General features: G+C 41.7%; 1 protein-coding gene across 5 annotated transcripts in view; it reads right to left on the minus strand.

Annotated features, from left to right (window-relative positions):
• The window catches only part of FAM13A (family with sequence similarity 13 member A), a 234,699-nt gene that overhangs the window by 154,420 nt on the left and 59,577 nt on the right, over positions 1 to 20,702 (minus strand). For 4 of the 5 annotated variants that reach the window (XM_050943999.1, XM_050943998.1, XM_050943995.1 and 1 more), the window contains one exon: positions 17,460 to 17,540. The exons of the other annotated variant lie outside the window; for it this stretch is intronic. In XM_050943999.1, coding sequence (XP_050799956.1) covers positions 17,460 to 17,540 — 81 coding nt within the window. The remainder of the gene's footprint in view (positions 1 to 17,459; positions 17,541 to 20,702) is intronic. 5 annotated transcript variants of the gene reach the window in all.

Raw genomic sequence — 20,702 nt, forward strand, 5'->3', positions numbered from 1 at the left:
AGTACTGACAGAACAATGAAGCTGAAGAACTAACTCTGGAAGCATTTCTGACAGGATGGATTGATTACATGAGTTTCCAAATCTCTCTCACACTAACAGAAAAGACGGAACATAATATAAACACACCCCCACAGCCATGTCATTCTAAAAATCATCACATGCAATAAACCAAAGAATTTGACTATGTTGGAACCTGGGATTTTCCCACATGGCAAACAAAGAACTCAATGTAGGGGCAACTGGGTGAAATTCTGTGGCTTGTTTTATATGGGGGAACCGGAGCTCTGATTTTAGCTTCACTTTTCATGACTGACATTGGGTGCCATGAAAAGGCGGTAGACTTGCTCCACTGTTATGCAGGAGCTCAGATTAAATGATCTAATGGTCCCTCCTGGCCTGGAAAACCTATGAAATCTATGAGTAGTTTTGCCAGAATTCCAACAATATCCAACATATTTACAGCTCAGTCCAGAATATGTTCTGTACTCAGAATGCTCATTGATTGCCATGTGAGTTCTGCCTGCAGTATGTAGCAGATAGTGGATCCGGCCCTTGTTGAAAGAAGTGTGGGACAGACCTTGCCCTGAGAATGAGCACGCAGGGGATATTCCTTGTGAAGTGTCCCGCTCTGCTCATGGAAGAGGGGGCTCAATCTACAACGCTCTTTGTAAGTCAACAAACTGTGACTGGGCAGGTAGGGGTTGCCTGCAGCAGGATGACACACATGGTGCCCACTGCACCGAGTGCAAACAGAAAAGGAATGTGAATATGGTCTCTGCACTGGGGAACCTCAGTAGACGGGGTTCCAGAGGAAGGTGTTTGCTGGCAGCATTGGAACAGAGCACAGCGTACCCAGTCTCTGCATGCACAGTCCTGTACCCTATCCAACGGGCTGGAAGCTGCTTCCTTTTGAGGGTGGGGTTTTGCCTAAAATCAAAAGATTCAGATGAAACTCTACAAAGGGAACTGCATTGACCATTCTGTCCTCTGTGCATGTATTTCCACACAGAGCCAGAAATCTTCTTTATCCACCAGAAATGGGGATTCTAGCTCATGAGTGTCTTTTTCCCCCTTCAATTTTCTGTTTATTTTTTAGGGATGTATTTAGTTTGATGACGACTGGTTTGTTTAAATTGGTGTGGAAAAAGAAGAAGATTTTTCTTGGATTCTAGAAAAGGAATGGATGAGATCCTTGCAAGCACAGGGGACCTTTTAGTGCTTGCAGCATACAATTTTCAATAATGGACCAACTATGAGTCACAGGGAGGGGGCACAAGAGATACGGATGGACTTTGTTTTCCAAAGATCTGTTCTCAAAAACTGCACTGGAGAGTTTTATTGGTTTTAATCTAAAATAAGAAGCCCTAATCATTAATACCTCCACCCCAGATGTAAATGTGATTTTTCACTGTCTTGCACACCCTGTGGTTCTCACACTTGTGCAGAGCACTGATATCACAATGGTTGTGTTTCACATGCTCTATGTTCAGTCCATACATGGTGCAAACGCAACCACCAACTGCAAAGAAGTAGTGAATCAGGTCTAATATGTCAATAATTCTTTAGCTGTAAATCCTTTTTCTTTCCTCTCTCCAACATTTCTATTTTGCGTACAGACAGGGGTAAAAAAAATATGCAAAATGTCTTGTGTTTGCATGAATCTGACAAGATGACACTTCTGATGCTATAGCAGGTAACTGATGTTTGGAATGGTCCTATCTGCATGTTGGGGACTACATTTTAGAGACAGATTTTTAAATCACAGGGCTTAAGTATATTAATGTTTCAGTATCTCAAATTACTAAATTAAGCTTTGTTGTCAGCCCTTTGATGACTCTCTTATTTTTAAACATACACAGCAAAGTAAAACTAGTAGAGAAGAACACCAAGATTTATGCAGAATAATGTACTCCTGGCTAATCATCACCCTAAGAAAGTGAGCAGGGAAAGGAGGCAGACAGGGAGGGAATGGGGGATTTGCAAATTTTGGAATGAACTGTCAGTCTGTACTGTTTCTGAAGAACTACAGAAATGTATTTGTGTACTGCTGTCCAGTACAAATAATATCTCTTGCCACAGTCAATAGGAGAGAGACACATACAGGTTGATATTTAAAGCAGGAGTTCTCAGACTTTTGTACTGATGACCCCTTTCGAACAGCAAGCCTCTTAGCGCAAACCCCTCACTCCTTATATATTAAAACACTTTTTTATATGTTTAACACCATTATAAATGCTGGAGGAAAAGCAGGATTTGGAGTGGAGGCTGACAGCTCACGACCCCCCACGTAATAACCTTGCAACCCCCTGAGGGGTCCCAACCCCCACTTTGAGAACCCCTGGTTGAAAGGATTCCTGAGTGCTTTTGTTGCATTGTCTGTGTGCATACCCCCAATTCATTCTGAAGTGTCATCCTGTATAAACGAAATGCAATTTTATATTAAAATGCATCTGTCTACATTGTGCCGTTTAGTATCCATGATGAATCACTTACTAGTGTGCTATCAAAGGGTCGCCGGCTTTCAGGCTCTTTCTGTTTTTCATCCCAGTGCAGCATAATGAAAGCAATTATTGTACTACTTCATTCCTGCAATAACAGAGTCTTACATGGTCATCTTTGTGGTGTTCTCATCTTCAGTGGGTTTCTGATTCTCCTCTCACTTAACTCCCAGTTTTAAATTCTCTTCAGGGGCATTACTTCTAGCTTCCACCAGTGTTAGTGAAAGAAGAATCTGGGCCAGCCTGACGAGATGAGTAACTTCCCTTATGAGTCACTTGTCTGTCATAACTCTTACTTAAAATTAGAGGTGTGCCAACACTAAAAGCATCATGTTATGAAAATTGGGGATGGAGAAGATGTATGAGATCACCCTGCGTCAATACAAGATTATTGTCCACAGCGTATTTTCCAATGCTTTGTCCACTCTAGTTCTAAACGTTCCAAGAGATGGAAGCTTCTGCCTCTTCTCATGGCATATTTTTATACAGTCGCACCATTCTGGAGATTTTCCTAATAATCATCCTACATTTGTTAACTTAATCCTGTCATTAGATTTGTACCACTTTAAATAAAGTCTCTCCAAATGAGAAACACGAGAGGCTACAAAATGGACATCTTACAGTGGATCACTTTTATTCCGCTGTGGTTCTCTGCTCTTGATTCAGATGGCCACACAAACTAACAGCTGTGAGAGACCAAATGTGTTTCTGTTGCTGTTTTGCTTGGGAAGGATAAGGTACTACTCAGTGTGAGTAACAGTGGCAGAATTGAACCCAGGATAATTATTTCAGTGCTTTAGATTCTTCCCCTTTTTAATGAGCTGTTAATATATGGTATGGGTAGGAGAAAAATAGGGTGTAAACATAAACTATTCACTTTCCTTGAAGGACCTGCCCATGTCTCTTGATTTATCGTGCAGGATAGGACAATGCCAATGATGTCAGTCAGGCACCACAAATACTTTTATTAGTCTGTAATTCTTTGTGATGATGGTTAGTTGAGCAACACCATAAATAGAGAAAGACAAGTTTCCCAGCGATGTATTCTAGCCTTTCAAACCTACATACATGGACTTCAGTGGAGCAGCTCTGTCATACTGGCACATCTGCTTCTTTTACTAGTGCAGAAATCTTATTTCCATATTTATAGCAAAAGCACTTTGCTAAAAGGAAGAATGGAAATATGAAATTGGCACGTTGTTTCCTTACCTCTCAAGCCTACCCTTTGGTGGTCATATTACTATTTGTTTTTTTAACACTAGGGCTGATCTTTTCAGAGTCTCTGCTTGAAGATTCCTTTACTGCAAGCTGTACATTTGTTTTCAGAATATGTTAAAACAGCCAATAATCAGCATCCATTGTGATTACTTCAGATTATTTATTAATTATTATTATTATTATTATTATTATTCTGGTGCCATGCAAGTGCTAAATGTAGGTCATACAGGTAGCAGGGGCAACTCATTAGGCCAAAATGCTTGCAGAAAATCTGCTCAGCCACGGGATGATAAGAGAAGTCCTACATCATGGTTTGCAGAGATGTTGAATTTTTCCTAGGGCCCTCCTCTGCATGTCATTTATGGCCATGATGTGCACTCCTTATCCAGGCAAAACACCCATTCAAATCAATGAGAGTTCAAAGAACCAAATAAATGAATAACAGGAGTTCTGTCAGAGTAAGAAGTAAGAGATTGTTCCTATTTGTAATATGGCTCAGTCCTTCACTTGTTGAAGTCAGCAGCAACATTCTTATTGGTTTCAGTGATTGTTAACAAATCCACCTTTTTAAAGATCAAAAATAAGGGCACAAACAAAAATGAAAACATGGTACCTGAAGGCCTAACATTTGCAGGATATTCGTGTTCATATATTGGCTCAAACTTAAAGAAAAAGTCTATTAAATTCCTTGCGAGTGCCAATTTTGCTTTTACATATTAACTAGCCAATATTACCGTCACTCCGTCTGATGTTGTTATTCTTTAAATCCGTCACTGCTCTTTTGTTAATGGGTCCTTTTGTTTTTCAGTCCTGCTAGAAACTCAGGGCTTAAAAAGAACAAACAGGTTAGCTAGAGGAGGGGTTACATTAATAGCAAAAGGGGAAGGTAAGAAGGAAGATATTAGCGCTAAGCACAAAATTGAGATATTGAGAACAAAATTAATCAAGGAACCAAAGGACATGAAGAGAAGAAATTCTTGATTTGCCTATACACAAATGCTTGGGGCCCACGTAACAAACAAGAGGAATAGGAATTGCTCATTTAAGAGCAAAAATTCAATCTAGTTGGTATTACTGAAACTTGGTAGGCTGACTAGCACCACTGGACTGTTAAAATCTATAACCAATTTAGGAAGTTAGTTTAACTTCTGTGCCAGGGAAGATAATGGAGCAAGTAATTAAAGAAACCATCTGCAAACATTTGGAAGGTGGTAAGGTGATAGGGAATAGCCAGCATGGAATTGTAAAGAACAAATCGTGTCAAAGTAATCTGATAGCATTCTTTGATAGGATAACGAGCCTTGTAGATAAGGGAGAAGCGGTGGATGTGGTATACTTAGACTTTAGTAAGGCATTTGATATGGTCTCACATGAAATTCTTATAGATAAACTAGGAAAGTACAATTTAGATGGGGCTACTATAAGGTGGGTGCATAACTGGCTGGATAACCGTACTCAGAGAGTAGTTATTAATGGCTCCCAATCCTGCTGGAAAGGTATAACAAGTGGGGTTCCGCAGGGGTCTGTTCTGGGACCGGCTCTGTTCAATATCTTCATCAACGATTTAGATGCTGCATAGAAAGTACGCTTATTAAGTTTGCGGACGATACCAAACTGGGAGGGATTGCAACTGCTTTGGAGGACAGGGTCAAAATTCAAAATGATCTGAACAAATTCGAGAAATGGTCTGAGGTAAACAGGAAAAAGTTCAATAAAGATAAATGCAAAGTGTTCCACTTAGGAAGGAACAATCAGTTTCACACATACAGAATGGGAAGAGACTGTCTAGGAAGGAGTATGGCAGAAAGAGATCTAGGGGTCATAGTGGACCACAAGCTTAATATGAGTCAACAGTGTGATACTGTTGCAAAAAAAGCAAACGTGGTTCTGGGATGCATTAACAGGTGTGTTGTAAACAAGACACGAGAAGTCATTCATCCGCTTTACTCTGCCCTGGTTAGGCATCAACTGGAGTATTGTGTCCAGTTCTGGGCACCGCATTTCAAGAAAGATTTGGAGAAATTGGAGAGGGTCCAGAGAAGAGCAACAAGAATGATTAAAGGTCTTGAGAACATGACCTATGAAGGAAGGCTGAAGGAATTGTGTTTGTTAGTTTGGAAAAGAGAAGACTGAGAGGGGACATGATAGCAGTTTTCAGGTATCTAAAAGGGTGTCATCAGGAGGAGGGAGAAAACTTGTTCACCTTAGCCTCCAATGATAGAACAAGAAGCAATGGGCTTAAACTGCAGGAAGGGAGATTTAGGTTGGACATTAGGAAAAAGTTCCTAACTGTCAGGGTAGTTAAACACTGGAATAGATTGCCTAGGGAAGTTGTGGAATCTCCATCTCTGGAGATATTTAAGAGTAGGTTAGATAAATGTCTTTTAGGGATGGTCTAGACAGTATTTGGTCCTGCCATGAGGGCAGGGGACTGGACTCGATGACCTCTCGAGGTGCCTTCCAGTCCTAGAGTCTATGAGTCTATGAAGTCTAGAATTGGCAAAAAGGGAGGGGGAGTGGCACTCTATGCCAAAATTGGCATTACCTATTACTGAGACACTGATAACTCAGATGGATCTAGGTCCGAACAGATAAAGCATAATATAAGGCTCTAGTTGGTGACTACTAAAGACCACCAAATCAAACTAGGGAGCAGGATGACAGCTTCATTAAGCACCTATCTACAAAGAATGCAGGAGGGGAACTGTGTGATCATGGGGAACTTCAATCTGAGTGATGTATGCTGTAGATCTCATGCTACCAGTACTAAAACATTCTTGGAATTTCTAAATATTATAGATGACAAATCTCCTAACTCACAAAGTGCTGCCACCAGCATAGGAGAATTCTATATTATACCTTGTCATAACAGATAAAGAGGAACTGATCACACAATTAAAATTTAATGGTAGCTTAGGTACACGTGATCATGACTTGATCACCTTTATAATGTGCAAGCAAAATAAAGTCTGGACCAGTGACATATATATACTTGGTGCTTTAATATGGCCAATTTCACAAACCTGAAAATAAGTATGAGCCAAATCAGGTGAGAGGAAGAATTGAATCATAAAAATGTGAACGACAATTGGAAATCATTTAAGAACACCTTCCTAGATGCCCCAAAATCCCACAGGCTGCTGTGAGGATTTAAAAAATAACCTAGTTTAGAGGGGAAGCAAAGGCAGCTGTAAAAAATGGACAAAAGGGATGGATGATAGTAATGAATATAAATCAGAAGTTAGGAATGGCAGGAAATTGATAAGGGAAGCCAAGAGACACAAAAAGAAATCTATAGCCAGTAGAATTAAGGACAATAAGTAGTTTTAAAAATGTATTAGGAACAAAAAAAAATCCTGACAATGGTATCAGTCCATTACTAGATGGAAATGGTAGAATTATCTGTAACAATGCAGAAAAGGCAGAAGTGTTCAATAAATATTTCAGTTCTATATTTGGGGGAAAAAACAGATGATGCAGTCTCATCACATGGTGACAACACTCTTTCCATTCCACAAGTATCTCTGGAGGATGTTAAAATGGAAGTTACTAAAAAGTTAGACATTTTCAAATCAGCTGGTCCAGATAGCTTTCATCCAAGAGTTTTAAAAGAGCTGGCCGAGGAGCTTGCTATAAGCCCTAGAGCACCAGGGAAGTTCCAGAAGACTGGAAGAAAGTTAATGTGAGACAATTTTTAAATACAGTAAAGATGACAAGCCAGGTAACTATAGGCCTGCCAGCCTGACATCGCTCCCAGGCAAAATAATGGAGTGGCTGAGTCAGGACTCAATAATGAACTAAAGGAGTGAAAAATAATTCATGCAAATCAATATGGGTTTATGGAAAATACATCCTATCAGGGTGGATTTGATTGAAATCAAACTGATTTAAATCATGATTTAAATCACTAGTCAGGAAGACTCAATTTAATCATAGTTTTCTACATAAAAGTACATTCTTGTTAGTTGTTATAACCTTCATACATATTCTTTGCAACTCAGAGATGTAGGTTTCATTTTTAGAAGGTACTTACTATACATTTTTAAACGGTGATTTATTTTGAAAACTTTGCAGATTAGTTTTACAGCTACACCTCTACCTCGATATAACGCTGTCCTTGGGAGCCAAAAAATCTTACCGCGTTATAGATGAAACTGTATTATATTGAACTTACTTTGATCTATTAGAGTGCACAGCCCCGCCCCCCCAGAGCAGTGCTTTACCGCGTTATATCCAAATTCATGTTATATCAGGTGGCGTTATATCGAGGTCGCAGTGTATATCAGAAAACGAATGATTGTTTGGTTACTGTGTGTGTGCAAACAAGTACCACAGAGTCAATCCCTTACCTCTCTCTAAAAGTGCAAAGTTTCAAAAAGTTCAATGAATAGAAGATTGTTGGGGATAGAATAGATCTAGACAAGGAGAAGAAGTCTGGAGATAAATGTGAGAAGTTAAGAACATATGCTTGTTTTGTTAAAATATTATGTGATTGTTGTTGAACAAAATAATCCAGAATACATAACGTTGTTGTTTTAGTTAAATAAAACAATTTAAATGCCTCTCTGGTGACATTCTCCTACTAATACAGCATAGCAAGAAAATCCTTCAGCACCTGCAGACTTCTCCCATGTCGGGTTTACTGCCAGTAATCAAACCCCACAGTGTAAGTCCACATCTTGGTAGGCTGAAATAAATAGCTAATATCCTTATGGCAAACTGTCAGAACCCATCTTTTGGGTCATATCACTTAACAGCACTCCCCTCACAAGCAGGTAGGTGCAAAGTAATAAGGAATGTCAGAGAACGCACATTTAACTTGCTTTCTTTGATAAGCAGTGACTCCTGTCACAAATCTGCCAGCATGAAGTGTCAGCTCTGTCATCCCTTACATACTTGCTCATGGACTGAGGCACTTTAAGAGCAACCTTTATTTAAAAAAAAAAAACAACAACAACAAAAAATCCTTTCTGTTGCAACAAAAGCTTTTGTTAACCCCTTCTGGACCATGTATTTGGCTCAAAATGGCTGCCATTATAATTTATAATTTGCATTATAATAGCATCTAGAGGCCCCAACCAACGTGCTTGCTACTGTACCAAGTAAGGCTAATCTCTATGGAACATGGACAGTCCTTTTGCTCTGAGTTTGTACAGCTCCTAGCACAACAGGGTCCTGGTTCCTGGCTATGGCTCCCAGGCACAATGGTAATACAAATAATAAATAATAATAGTGAAAGACGAAGCCCTGAAGAGGTCATAGTCCAATAGACAAGCCAGATAAGGAGTGGAAGTAGAAACAGAGAAGTGATTTACCCAGGATCACACAGCAGGTCAGTGGCAAAGCCACAAAGAGAATCTAGTTCTCCCAGATCCCAATCCAGTACCCTGCATCATGCTGACTGTATATTTCCTCAAGCAATAAGCTCCTTCTCCCGACCACCATAAACATCTTGCTGGCCAAGAATCTCTCTCTCATGCTCCCAAGCTCCTCACGCAATCCGTAAGTGACTCTAAATGCCGTTTCTGTTTTTTCAATGTATTAGAGAGCTCACTTTGATATTATTTTGAACCAATTAACAACAGAGAACTCCCTGCTTAGAAAAGATTGCACCACTTCAGTAATGCTTTTTGTCCTACTTGTTTTGTAGGTGAATAATCTCTTACTGTGAGATTTAGTTGACACTGCTCAAGACAGGTAGAAAGGAGGAGAATAGAGCCCAGGGTGTTCCTAGAGGTGATAATGGAACAGCATATGTGGGGGAGAATGGCCAGAGAGAAAGGGGAACACTGTGCAGGGCAGGCAGCCTTAGCCTGTGAGCCACAGCTTGACCACAGGCCGAGGAGTGATAAAGCAAGAGCCAGGGGGTGGGAGCAATACATGAGGTTATATAGGAGAACATGGCTGGCAGAGCAAATCTGGAGAAGATGGCATGTCCGAAGGGAGGCAGGCAAAGTGGGGCCCTCAGTTGCCAAGTGAGGAGATTCCCTGTCAGCTCCAATCACTGATAAAGATGACAGCAGTTAGAGTTGAAAGTGCATCAACTATGCCTGCCTGTTGTGTCCACTGAGTCTGCACCAGTTCAGATTATCCCACTTCTTATCCAGACAGTTTTTGAGTAAGGCATATGGATTGCTACCTTTCCAGAAAATTGAGCGTGGTCCTTTCGCATGTGGCCATGCAAATTCTTGATGGGGGAGCAATTAGAATAATTTTTCTAACTGCCCAAAGCTGACAGTGCTCAGAAAGCAGGATGGGACTCAGTCATCTAGCCAATGACTTAACTTTTAGTAAGTGCTTTGTAATTATGAGGCAAATCCTTTCTTACTAGCCCCAGTTGCCAAGTGCCCAGGGAATCCTGCTGCAGGCTGCAGAGCAGGCTCCACACCCCCTTACACTGACCTCATAGAGGTGGGGCGGAAAAGGAGAATCTGCATCCTAATGGATTCTCTGGCTCCACTGCTCAACTGGTCCTCCCATGGCCTTCCCCCAAGGTGCTAATGCACCGGGGACCCTCCTGGGGCTGAGCTCTCTGCAGGGACTATGCACTCGCTAGATTTCTCTGTGACACACATCAGTGAAGACTGGACTGAAGAAATGACAAAAAGACTTTGAATAGTGCAGATCTGCAGCCATGCATTTATTTTTGACAGTACGGCCTGCATTAGTTCCTTTTTAGGCTGTCACGACTCAGTAGGAATAGTCCATATTACAACTTGTATCTTGCATTATTGTCCTGTTATGACATGAAACTCAAACTGGACAGGATATTACATTTGTTTTTGCCCTCTTAAACAAAATGCTGAACAAGTGTAAACCGTCTGCCAGGCATTAACCTTTAATATAGTGTAACCTCAGAGCTGTAAAGCCTCTCCATAAAAGAGCAGAGTTATCTGTCAAATTTCCCTTTATCTTTTGTATCTGTAGCACACCACTGCTTTGTATTGCAGTCACTTAAGTGCATTAAGTTTATATTAAGTTTGAGGTTTTAAAACTAAGCTCTTTTTAGGTATTAACAGATACCACAACACATTAGAACCTTCTGTCAACATTTCAAATATGACTTGCCTCTGACTCCATTCAGCTGGGTCAGTTTCCTTGGAACTTGGCAAAATGTAAATAAATAAATATCCTTCCTCTGAGACTAAGCATGGCATTTTGAGAGGCCAAAAGGAGGTTACTTAATTAAATTAACATAGGAAGGAGGAGGGAGGTTGAAAATAGGGCTGGAAATGGGACACTGGCAAATCTGAGTCTTATTACCTCCATAGTATTTAGCAAAGAAAGTTAATATCCACCAATAAACCAAAACCAACTGTGCTTACCAACCTCTGTTCCCTAGTGCCATTGATCTAATCACAACCAATGCATTTCTGATACCACAATGCAGAGCAGTTGTGATTATTAAAAATACAGAATAACTATTCATCAAGTTTGTGGGGGAGTATTAGACCAACCATCATGGACCTCTCCCTTTTTAATGAAAACTTAGATTAGCACTGACAATGGCAGACAATCTTCAAATGCTTAATAACTGGTTTCTCCAGTTGGAGCTGCTCACACAGACTCAGTCAGTAAGCAAACAAACCTTTACCAACACTTTTGCTTCAATTCATAGAGCCAAATTCCCTGATGATATCAATGCGGGGCTGCTGCTCTGAAGTCAATGGAGCTGGGCCTTGTATCAGCACTGAATATGCCACATGGTTTCTGCAAAACTAGTCTGTGAGTGTGGGGGGTGGGGGTGTGTGCGCGCGCATGCAGATGGGCGGGGGGAGTGTAAAATCTGTGCCAGACTTACACCTGGTATAGACTACTTCCCAGCTGCCCCAGCGGCAATGTGCGGGTATAAGAGGGAGTAGTTACTTCACAGAAGCTCTTCCACCCACCCATGCAGTGCAGATAATTCAGCTAAGGACATAAGAGGGCAGTTTACTCCACCTCTCTCCCCTGCATGGTTGTGTAAAGTGGTTCACTAGTGAGCCCTAATGCATTAAGCCTCACAGCAGCCCTGTGAGATGGTAGTAATCTTCACCTATTCTACAGACAGATAAATTAAGGTACAAAGAGGCTAAGCCTGGGATCTTCAAAGGAGCTTAAGGGAATTAGGTGCACAACTCCCATCAAATTTCAATGGGATTTGGGTATCTGCCTCCCTTAGGCTCCTTAGAAAAACACAACAACTGAGCCTGAATAGATTGGACAGGGTCAAAGAGTGCTTGGAACAGAATCCAAGAGCCTCGACTTCCAGCCCCCTGCTTAAACACTCCCTTCCTTGCACAAACAACCATGTTCAAACACACACAACTTTATTCTTATAGCAACAAGTCCTTAAGTTAAAATGCGGACCTAAAAAAAACAAAAAAGTCTGCCCAGAAGTCAAGAAAGCTAGCCTAATGGAACAACTCCATCAATAGGTCCATCAGTGGCTATTAGCCAAGGTACCCAAGGACACAACCTCATGCTCTGAGTGTCCCTAAACCTCTGACTGCCAGAAGCTGGGACTGGATGACTGGGGATGGATCACTCAATAAATTGCCCTGTTCTGTTGATTCCCTCTGAAGCACCCAGCATTGGCCACTGTCAGAAAACAGGATGCTGGGCTAGATGGGCCATTGGTCTGACCTAGTATAGCCGTTCTTATGTTCTTAACTCATTTATCAGTTCATGAAACCACCACTGTGGTACAATTTTCTTCTGGGTAAAAACAAACATGTACAGTGATTTAACATAAGCAATAAAAAACCTTTGCTGCTACTGGTGTTCCACTCCACATCCCCCACTATGTAATCCTATTTGTTTTCGGCTTCACAGAAAAAGAAGAAAACATCCTTGTTGAAAGAGGAAATTATGTAAGCAAAGTTGTTTAAATAAAAGAATGATTAACAAGCCATATAATGAAGTAAAAAACTCCTGTTTTAAACATACTGATTTCATCTCAATTGCTACTGAGGCCTGGGAAGAAAAGCTAAGGTACATCAGAACCTATTTTACAATCTTTCCAAAAATTCAACAGGGACTTTTGAGATGGAAGTAATAAAAAGCACAGCCAAATAGCTTTCAAATATAGACCACCACTGTTTCACTGCATAATGAATACCCACATTCAGTTGTCCTTTCATTTCCTTTTGTCCTCCCAAGATTATTTATATATGCAACCTTTTACGTGAGACCATATCTCTTACTAAAAGAATACACGCGACTTTGCTCCACTTTGACACAGCCTTAATCTGCTTCATTTATTTGTTATAGATATTGCAACAAAACACAAACAAGGGTCCTGAAATGTAGTTTGTGATGAGAAAGAGATGGAGACACCCATTTTTTAGAAAACACTACAGTATACAATAGCAATGGTCCAAACACAGCAGGAACACTCTGATAAGCTGGAATATTGGAGACTGGTGCTAGAGAATGTAGCAGTATTTCTATAAGGAAAAGCAAAGCATCTACAAAAAAGTTTTGCTACACATATAAAATACACTCTTTCCCTGTTGCCATGTTGCCCTTAATTGGTCATCTTTTAAAATGTGCCATTTTCTTCTGTTCTTAAAAAGTGTTCTCTCCACAGTTGCCAGATAGGGATTTTATTTATTTATATGAGTGAGGCAGAGACACTTTTCCATACTGATACAGTAAAACATGCATTTTGGTAATCAAGGGGCATTCAATAATGAATGCATGAAGGGTTAAACAGACAACACTGCAAGCATGTGCTGAGCTTGTATTTCCTGAGTTTGGATAGGGCACATCCATAATATTTTAGGGTGGCTCATTTTCTCCCCTTTCCGTGACTGTAACCCCCACTGTTATTAGTTCAATAAGTGGTCTCAGGAGATAAAAGACCCACACGTGTTTCCATCTAGCATAGCCATCTGCACACATTCAGCATCTGTCACATCTGACACCTTGAGAGCTAAGATGCCATAAGCAAAGTTAATGAGAATGATTCAAGATCTCATGACCATCTGGACACTGCAGCGTAAGCCCTGGCTGAGACCAGACTTGAGCCCAAAACCCCAATTACATCTATACACAAATCTCTCAGGTTAGAGCAGGGGTAGAGAGTTTGAGCCCAAGTCAAGCCAGGACCCGCGGTTTGAGCCTATTGCTTTGCAGTTTAGTGGAAGTCCCCCCAACAGGTCCTGGGAGTCTGGCAAAATTATCCCAAAATCCCATGGGCCAATTTCCTCTCTAGCCCAATTGACTCCAGGGAAGAGGAAGCAATCCTTCTTAGTATAGTATAGCAGCTCAGTGAGTCAGCGTTTAACCTTCCATTGGTTTCTGAACACACCAGGAGAGAGCCTTCTGTGCCGACAACAGAGACTGACCAGAAGTCGTCTTTCAGCTTCAAGATCACAGGTGCAAGGCCAGCAAAAGAGCAGACTTCAGTATGAGGACCAGGAATGACCATGCATACCAGCAAATAACAAAGAAACTGGAAATGATGCAAATTTACTGGATCAATGACCAGTGCAGGGAACAGATTAAGCATCTCAAGATTGAGTACAGGAAAACCAGAGACCAGAAACGCACCTCAGGCAACCCATCACCACACCTATTTTACAAGGAGTTTGATTGGGTGCTGTGCTGAGCATGGGGTCAATGGTGGTGCATGATGACCTGGTCAGCCAGAATGGTGCCTACTGGCCCCAGAACCCAGCATGAGGCCTAATGGAAGCCAATAGCAGGTGCCGAGTGAAGACAGTGAAGTGACCTGTTGCATCCAGCAGCCCCTCGCTGTCACATGTCCATTCAGAGCGACATGGCTCACCTTGGGCAGCACAAAGACACAGCAAGCTACAGTAATGCAGATAGCACTGATATGGAATCCATACAGATCTGCAAACACTTCCACAGAGATTTCTATCTGTCAGAGTACATTCAATCACCATTCTACACCTGCTGAGAGTGTAATTAAATTGTCTTCTGTCAGGGCCTCGGAAATCAGGACACAGTTTCATGAGCCTAGGCAAAAGGAGGTACTCAGGGTCCTCCAAAACAATGGTGGGGACAGTAATTCAATTTATGACGATGTCATTTGGTGGAAATAGCATCCTAGCCTGTCCATGAATGTAGACTCCCAACCGGCAAAAAACCCTGGCATCATGAACTTTTTCAGTGCACCCCCTGTTGACAATCATAAATCAACCTCTGTGATCCACAAAAGCCTACATCTTTGTGGTTTATGTACTCATGTACAACTCGAGGATGACAAACTATGGGCACAAGTCCCACCAATGGCCCCGATGCAGACTGGAAACCCCATTCTCTCAAGGCCAGCAATTACTTCAGGAATATCCCATCACGTTGGGGTAAACCACATGCCTCATTGTCTCAGAAAACCTCTGCCACTGCTTTCCCACAGTTGATTTTCTGACACCCAACTGGTTAGCAATGGACCTGTAGCGGTCTGGGGTAGCCAGGTTCCAGACAGTTAAAGCAATCCGCTTTGGGACCAGCAAGGGTGCTCTCATGTGTGTGTTTTTATGCTGGAAGGTTGAGGTAAGCAGCTTGCAAAGTTCCAGAAATGTACCTTTCTTCACGCGGAAGCTCTGGAACATCTGCTGATCATCCCAGGTCTGCATGACAATGGGATCCCACCAGTCTGAGCTTGTGGCCATGCTTCAGAAGCGGCTGTCTATCTAGGGGGCATCAGCAACTATACCAAGTGTCATATGTAGCATCAATTAGTTTGAGTCCGCAGGTCTGTGTGCTTCTCCTTCTCCATCGTAAGCTCTATGAGGAGCCTTTGGTGGTTCAGAAAACACAGCTGAAACATCCACCCGCACCTCATGCATCCTGACAGAGGAGTGAAAGTGCAAGAAAGTGAAGTTCATCAAAAGATTTCTCCTCCATGTTGCTGGGTCCGGTAGCTAGGAGCACAAAGACCAAAAGACTCCTCGGCAGGGTGTGTTATGGGCTGTTCAAACTCCCTGTAAGGTGCAGGATGGACAGTCGTGTTTTCTCACAATGCATCACAGTCAAAAGGCTAGAGCAGCCACATTTCAGGAGGGCGCTAGGGAGCCTGGATCTGCGTGCTGCAGCGTGGACATCAGAGATCCAGGCTAGAGCCTGGGTTAGAAAGTTCTTAAAACAGGGTTAACAATCAATGTAGACACTCAAGCTCTGGGTTCTTGAAGCTAAGGTTGTTGATTCGAGTCCCACTAACCTGGGGCTTACATTACCATCTAGACAAACCCTCATGCTAAATAAGAATTCAGTATCAAAACTAAAATAAAACCCGCAAACAAACATTGCCAAAGCAAATGCCTGGCTAAAATTCCTTGCAACTCACCAGAAAGATAAGTGTATGTGCTGTAATGTGGGTTTGTTTATGGAAGCTTGGATCAGCACTAAGGACCTTTATTGTTCTCTCTGAGTGGTTTAAGAACAGGTGTCTGATTTATCTATTTATTGTAAAATAATCCATAAATAGAATATGATCTCAAAGAAAAGCATGACCTAGATGTGAGAGAAATTCAGGCTCTCCAGACTAGCATCTCATGTTACTCTTGCTTTGAGTCAGCCCTGAAAAAGTAGAAGTTGTGCTGCTGATCTGAAAGTCAAGCACACGCACAACAACAGAAACTTGCCATAGGGAAACAGCCCAAAGAGAATTCATCAATTTGAATTTTAAAATAAGTATTTGCCATTTCAGTAAATTATTTACTTTTAAATTTACTTACATAGTTCATTCAATGACTGTCCCAGAGATTCCCTATGTACACAACACAGGACCTTTCTAATGACTGGAAATGTGCTATTAACTACACGCAAGCTAGTTCCTTCTACGTATAGACAATCAGGGCCCAAGGGTGCTTGGACCTGGTAGACTAGACAAAGAATGTGCATAACAGGTAGCTAGAGCTTTTGTCCCCTCTCGTACCTGCACAGGAACCAGTCACGATTGCAGCTACTGGGCTGTCCTGAGAACAGAGATTGCTTACTTCTAGAACACCCTGGGGCGCAAGCCACAACCTAAAGAGGTATCGTAGAGGTGGGGCAAGAACCCCAACCTCCATGCTCCGCAAAGACCAGCAGAAATGGCCAGAAATGAGAGGAGATGATGTTGAACTCTCTTAAGAAATAGTGCAGCAGCTGTGCTTAGCCTGTGCACTCAAGAACCCATTCTGCCTTCCAGCATAGCCCCTGGGATGGTGTGACCACTCAGACCCAAACACAGGCCAGTGTGCTATTAGGCACTATCTGTCCTTAAACATATTTAATGATGGGATTTTCACAAGTGCACAGTGTCTGCCAAACTCTGCTCCCACTGAAGTCAGTGGGAGTTTTGCCACTGAGTACAATGGGAGAAGAGCTGCACCAATTTGAAGCCCTTTTGAAAATCCTACCCTAAAAGTAGTGTATATCAATACACCATAGTTCAGAATCTGGTGAACTCCCCATAGTGAAAAATATCTACACTTAACCTGTCTGGAGTAGGTCTGCCTGCTTGTAACATGCCCTTCTTCTAAACACGGTCTCAACTTTATCAAACTTTAAAATGGTTATAATACGTAGCTATCACACAGGGTTGCTGTGAAACTTGACTGATCAATTGTGTGACTAATTAATGAGAAGCAGCATGAAGATTGAGGAATCTGAAGAAGAGAACCAAAGTGATCTTGGCAACATGAAAACTCTCATTCACTTTACCCCTCAAATTCTTGTTTGCCATCTGGCAGGGAAACTGAACAACAACAGAATGGTGTGTCTGCGAATATGCCAATTTTACTGTACCTTGCTTCGTGGCGTTGAATTCGGTGCCTCTCTTTGTAAAGCTCTTGTCAGATTGATAGGCAGGGACTGCTCACAACTGGCCTAATACAAGGAGACCCCAAAAATAAACAGACAATAAAAACACTTAAAACTAAACATGCACACACACACAAATAACTATTTCTATTTACTCAAATCACTCAGCATTACTGCCAAGCACCTGCCTGCTTATATATACAATAGGCAAAGCTCCCTGATGATTTCAGTGACAAAAATGTGTCAGTTATCTTTAAAGAAGGTACTCGAGAAATAGAGATGGAAGGAGGAAGGAAGGGAGGAAAAGATCTGCTCTCTGATTCAATCCTAGTTGAGATGTGCTATACCTGAAGTACTCAATTTTATTCTCACAATACACTGAATTTAAATATTCTATCACTTCACATATGGTGCAGCCAAAGTTTACATCATTTGTGCATATGCAGACCTGTGTATTTATTCAAGATTATATTAAGGGCTCATTAAACTAGCTCTCCCAGTGACAAACTATACCAGCAACTTATACTTCGGTTTAAGTTGTGCCTACATGGATGGAGGGAGCCTAGCTATGATGGTTAGGGATGTGATATTCACTTTCCTAATTAATAAAGCTATGCCAACAAAACTTTGCAGTGTAGACCTGACTTTAGTAACACCACCATCTATTGCTTTATAATTTTGCAAGTGCTTCACCTAAATTCAACTAAATGAACTATTATGTATTAATAACACTAACACAATAACTCTGTTTTACATAAGTACAATGGGATCCTGGTCCATTAATAGGGCTTCCAGGTACTAAAGTAATACAAATAATTATAATTGATGATAATAATAATAATTAATAATAATACTTAAAGCTGCTGAGTCAAGAGCATTAGAAAGAGATGCCAAAATTATACATGCAATTATTTGAGGGTCATCTGATCTTTTCTGTTCCTACTTGACTTATACATAGACTAAACATCATAGCATTCCTTTCCCCCTTGGCATTCAACACATTACTGTAGGTCAGTGGTCCCCAACGTGGTGCCCGCGGGCACCATGGCGCCCTCCAGGGCATTTATGTGCGCCTGCCTAGTGCCCTGCAGGGGAGAGAAGCCGCAGCCCTGCACCTGACAGGGACATAGAACTCAGGCTGCGAGCATGATGTTCTCTGTTCCCAGCAGGCGCAGGGCCCACCTAGTGCCCAGCAGGGGAGACAAGCCGCTGCCCTGTGCCTGACGGGGACAGAGAACTCCGGGACTGCAGGCTGTGGGCGCCGGTGTTCTCTGTCCTCGCAGCTTCTCTCCAGCTTCTCTCTGGATTCATATATTATGTTATATTAAATATGAGGTTTTTCGTATTATTTAATGTACAAATACAAAATAAGCCTTGAAAAATTGTTGGTGCCCGCCACACTCTTCTGAAAACATGAATGTACTACTGGCCACAAAAAGGTTGAGGACCACTGCTGTAGGTGAAGCATTTGGAGGCTTGTAAACTTTCCCTTACACAGCTCATATTGCTCATTTCCTGTCAGCTCTCATCTTAAAATGTCATCCTGGCTGAATCACTTTCTGCTCCTATTATAAATATGCCCATCTGCTCATTGGTGGACAACACTGAAGTACAACATTCACTAAACAAGGAAACATTATCCATAAAGCTAAAGAAAGATATCCACAGGTGCTTTCCCCCACACTGCTCTATGCTCTTTTATTTGAGTCTGCTATCATAAACTCTGATTGCTCTTTGGACCAGATGGGAGAGACCTGTTGTTGTCTTGTCCAAATACGGTAATACAGAAAGAAAAGAAAGCCTGCACCGTTCATCAGGGCTACTATATCGTTAAGGTGGGGTTTTCAAACAGGATCAGTTCCCACTGACTTCAATGGGAGAACAGTTGAGCAATGCTGAGCCCTTTAGAATACCCTAGCCTTAGTACAATGTTAGAATGGCACGGAAAAATATTAAACTAGACATAAGTAGAATGAAGCTGTTCAGAACTTCAAAAGCTTCCCCGGGGCAAGACACACATTTGGGACTAGAACACGGGTCTTTTCCTGACCAGTGGAGGGACAACTCTCTTGTGTTTGTTACATGTATAATGTCCAGTAACTCAGCAGAGATGAGGGAAGGGGAAGATCAATCGATTAAAATTAAGGAGGAAGGTGAGGGACTTCACCACAAGACTCCCATTGGAACAGTTTTGGGCAACTCTTTCTGGCCATTGTCATAGAAGTGTCTAGGCTGTTTTAAATACTTGCGAGAAGAGGGCTAAGGAAAGGGAGGGAGACTATTATTTTAAAAATTGCTGCATGCCAGATGTTTTCTCTCCAGTAATCTCACGGTGGAGTTTGCAAAAGTACAAAGTGGAAATGGAGTTTTACCACTGACTTAAATGGGAGCAAAGTTAGACCAATGCTAACTACTTTTGAACAACCACCTTCATTGTTCTACCTGGAGATAACATGCTTGATTCTGCAAGGGGCTGAGTCCTCTGGCCTGATCCAATTAAGCAATTAAGCATGTGGCTAAGATTGAAGTCAAAGGGATCACTCATACTCTTAAAGTAAGGCACATGCTTAAGTATTTTGCTTTGCTGGCCTCGGCCCAGGGCGTTCAAGCATCCTGAGGATCAGGCTCCAAAATGACTTAAATTCCAAACACAATTGCACTTGATAGTTCTCTCACAAAAATCCAACTAAGCATTCATAGACCAACAGTGGACATAACGTTGTGCTAGCAGCATACACATTTCTGCTAGAATACGGCTGTGACTTAAAGTACAAAGTGCAGAAATCTGTTTTGCCAGCTAATCCCCTATGTGAAGTGGAACCATTTAGCTGAACAGTAGAAATGGGTGAAGGGAAAAGTACATTCCACATAAAAAGAAAAAGCTGGCAGGAGACCAGTTTTCGTATCACTCCACAGTTTTAAATCCCCTAACTAACTTGCCCTCCCACTCATTGGAATGTACCTAGAGATTGCTTGTAATTTTATAAACAGAGTTTACTTGGTATTTTGCATCCAGGCAAACAGGGGATGTCTGCTCTGTCACTAAAAGGGGAAGAAAAGGACAGTTATGGCTTTAAGTATCAGAGGGTAGCCGTGTTAGTCTGGATCTGTAAAAGCAGCAAAGAATCCTGTGGCACCTTATAGACTAACAGACGTTTTGGAGCATGAGCTTTCGTGGGTGAATGCATCTGAGGAAGTGGGTATTCACCCACGAAAGCTCATGCTCCA

The sequence above is a fragment of the Gopherus flavomarginatus genome, chromosome 3 (assembly GCF_025201925.1).
Source record: "Gopherus flavomarginatus isolate rGopFla2 chromosome 3, rGopFla2.mat.asm, whole genome shotgun sequence".
In the NCBI taxonomy this organism is placed as follows: Eukaryota; Metazoa; Chordata; order Testudines; family Testudinidae; genus Gopherus; species Gopherus flavomarginatus.